Source organism: Eurypyga helias, unplaced genomic scaffold (genome assembly GCF_000690775.1).
Source record: "Eurypyga helias isolate BGI_N326 unplaced genomic scaffold, ASM69077v1 scaffold22856, whole genome shotgun sequence".
In the NCBI taxonomy this organism is placed as follows: Eukaryota; Metazoa; Chordata; class Aves; order Eurypygiformes; family Eurypygidae; genus Eurypyga; species Eurypyga helias.
This window is the reverse complement of record NW_010257741.1, coordinates 432-3,314: the sequence shown is the minus strand read 5'-3', so window position 1 is coordinate 3,314 and position 2,883 is coordinate 432. Positions and strand designations below refer to the sequence as shown.

The 2,883-nt window shown below is 42.2% G+C and overlaps 1 protein-coding gene across 1 annotated transcript in view; it reads left to right on the top strand.

The window, feature by feature from the left end:
• Positions 1–1,704, top strand: part of LOC104511501 (NF-X1-type zinc finger protein NFXL1-like) — a 12,980-nt gene extending 11,276 nt beyond the window's left edge. The window contains exon 5 of the mRNA XM_010154138.1: positions 1,230–1,704. Coding sequence (XP_010152440.1) covers positions 1,230–1,403 — 174 coding nt within the window. The 3' untranslated portion in view covers positions 1,404–1,704. The remainder of the gene's footprint in view (positions 1–1,229) is intronic.
• The last annotated feature ends 1,179 nt before the right edge of the window (positions 1,705–2,883 follow it).

Genomic DNA, 2,883 nt, shown 5'->3' with positions numbered 1-2,883 from the left:
TCTTATGCCCTGTCTTCCTGGCAGCACTGCCGTCGTCGTCATGTAGATTTATTTCCTCTCGTGGCCAGGCTTTGTCTCTGTTCACTGTCCATGTTTCCTCTGCTCCAGCTCCAACTTGCGCTTCTCCCCCAGCCAGTCCCGCTTGCTGCACTCCGCTGCTCCCATCTCTCCTCTCTTCCCGCTCACCTCGTCCCTCTGCTCCTTGTCAGCTACTAAAGCAAGCGTGGGACAGCTCTACCAAACAATCCAGATAATCTTCGGGATTTTTCTGGCTTCAGTCTGCCTCTTCCCTGATTTTCCTAGCAAATAACAGCTCCCCATTGGAGTCTCACCCCAGCCTTACCCTCTTTGTTCCAGGCTGCCTAATTCCAGTTTTATTCCAGCTTTGTGCCCTAACATGAGTTTTATCTGTATTCTCTTGATACCCTTTTAAAAGGATGTGGTGGGAGGTGAGGAACATGGATCAGAGAGGACCCTACTGCTCATTCCAGGCATTATCCCAAAACTGCTGTTCTGGGGGGAAGCTTAGCATTCTTCTTATTTTTCCAGTTGCTTTCCTTCATTTTTGGGCCAGTGGGCATGTGCCTTCTTTTGAAGGGTACTGTGTACCTACTACGGTCATACGACGAGTGACTAAGTGTTAAGTTACAATGCTTAACGAATTGAATCCTTTTGTGCAGGCCTAAGATTATAGCTGTTAATCTAAAATATAGCTGAGCATGAAAAATATAAAGAAGTGGGGGGAAATGATAGAGTTTTTTAGTTTAAATTAATTTCTTTTTAGCAGCGGGCACATCCTTATTACAGAGGGGGAGGTCTTTGGGGATTTCAGCTTATGCTCTCTTACATGTTGTTGTCGTAGCTTGAATACTTAGAAGTGCTTTTCTTTAATAGGAAGAATAATATATTTTTAACGCATTTCAGTGAAATAACAATCTCATTTTGGCTTAACATATTCAGCCTGAGTTAAAAATCTAATGTAAAACTTGAGTTGGATGCATTTTTGGTGGTGTTTTTTATAGGAAGCTAAACAATGGTTTAATGCTTGGAAGCAAAGTGCTTTGTAACCACGGGGTACAGTGGTACCATCGCATCTCTAAGAGATGTCTATCTTCCGTTGGCTGCCAGCTATTTTTATAGAATGGTTGTGGGGAATGTTATTCAAAATCTTCACGTTTCCTTGGTTTTAATTCTGACACAAACATCAACTACTGGTTTTCTTCATCTAGGCTGAACTGGAAGCTTTTGAAAACAGATTAAAAGGGCGAAGAAAGAATAAGAGAAGAAAGGATGAAGTGGAAGTGGAACAATCATCATGGCAAAAATACAAGAATCTCATTATGCTGCCGATGGTCGGAGTTGCTGTTGTGATGGTTGCATGGCTCATGGTCTACAATGACTGAAATAACGGAATATTTAATATACCTCAGTCAGGCTTTAGGTAGCTGTGATTCCTAGAATGTTAGTCTGTGTGTAAGAGAACTTAATGAGCATAGATTATGTACGTATGCTGTTTGCCAGGAAGAGTGCAGAGGAGGGAAGAGATGTCACCTTTTGTGTTATGCCATCCACAGCACAAAACCGAACTTGGACACTGAAGGTAATAGTAGATTTTTAGCCTACACAGAGGTGCTGATATCATTCATCTGACTGAGATCCGTTAGAGTCTCTTCTGTTAATACGTTGTGTTACTTTTCCTTGTCTCCATTTCATGGTATTAAAAATAGCTTAGTATAAAATGCTTTATTGAATATTTGTTTCCTGTAAAATCAGTTTAGTGGTTTATTGAAGGTTATGCTGGTCTTTGTGTTGTATCACACTAACTTCTGTGCTTTGTGTCAGGTTCAATTACAACTACAGGGAACTTCGGATCACTTAGGCTTGAATATTCTGGGCCTTCATGTCAGGACTTTGTTCAGGGAAAGGAGATGTTTACTGTCAAGTCAGCTGTATCCCAGTCAATAAAATGGGCCTCTTACAGGATGTGGGGTTTGTTTCTTGGTCGGTCGCAGTCCTCCCCTTGTTTCCTCAACATCAAACCAACTGAAAGCTTTAAGTGGACAGGTGCATACACTGATTATGGACATGAAGAGTTTTGGGGCACAGGGATGTGTTCTCATCACTGCTCCCATCGCCAACAGCACCAAAGCAATTTGAACTTAGAGCATCACTGGACTATTTGTGTAGATAAATGTCACATCTGAATATTTGCATAGGTGTGCAAAAACATATAATTGTATTGTTACACTATTCAGTTACATTATTCTGAAGCCATCTGGCTAATCATAGAATCACAGAATGGTTTGGGCTGGAAGGGACCTTAAAGACCATCTAGTTCCAACCCCCCTGCCATGGGCAGGGACACCTTCCACTAGACCAGGTTGCTCAAAGCCTCATCCCGCCTAGCCAATCATGTATAAACTATCTAACTAATCTTTTAGATGATTTAAATATTTTCTTACTGACTGTTAAGAATGCCGTGCTTTTGGGACATCAGTATTGGTTGGTAGAACTGAAAGGTTTACACAGCTTCAGGATGATTAGTGAAGCTGCACTGTCTGAGCTGAGGGGCTGCCAGTTCAGTTCAGGGGTGAGGGAAATCAGAAAACTGAGTTTTTTACACCTGTGCTGGAAATTTTATGCTGACACTTGAGCATTGTGAGTAACGGAAAGATGCTCACAAGATCCTGTGAAAGAGGAGCCAACGGGCGTTAGGCTGCCCTTGTATTACGAGGGCAGCCTTTCATCACAAGACCTGCAAGAGCAGTGGGGCTGTCTGGGTGGGTTAGTAGAGGAGATTGTGGTTTGTTTGAAAGCTCTTTCGGTTTATTTTGGCCCACTTATAAAGGGACCCAATATTCATTTCAGCTGGTATCCAGTTGT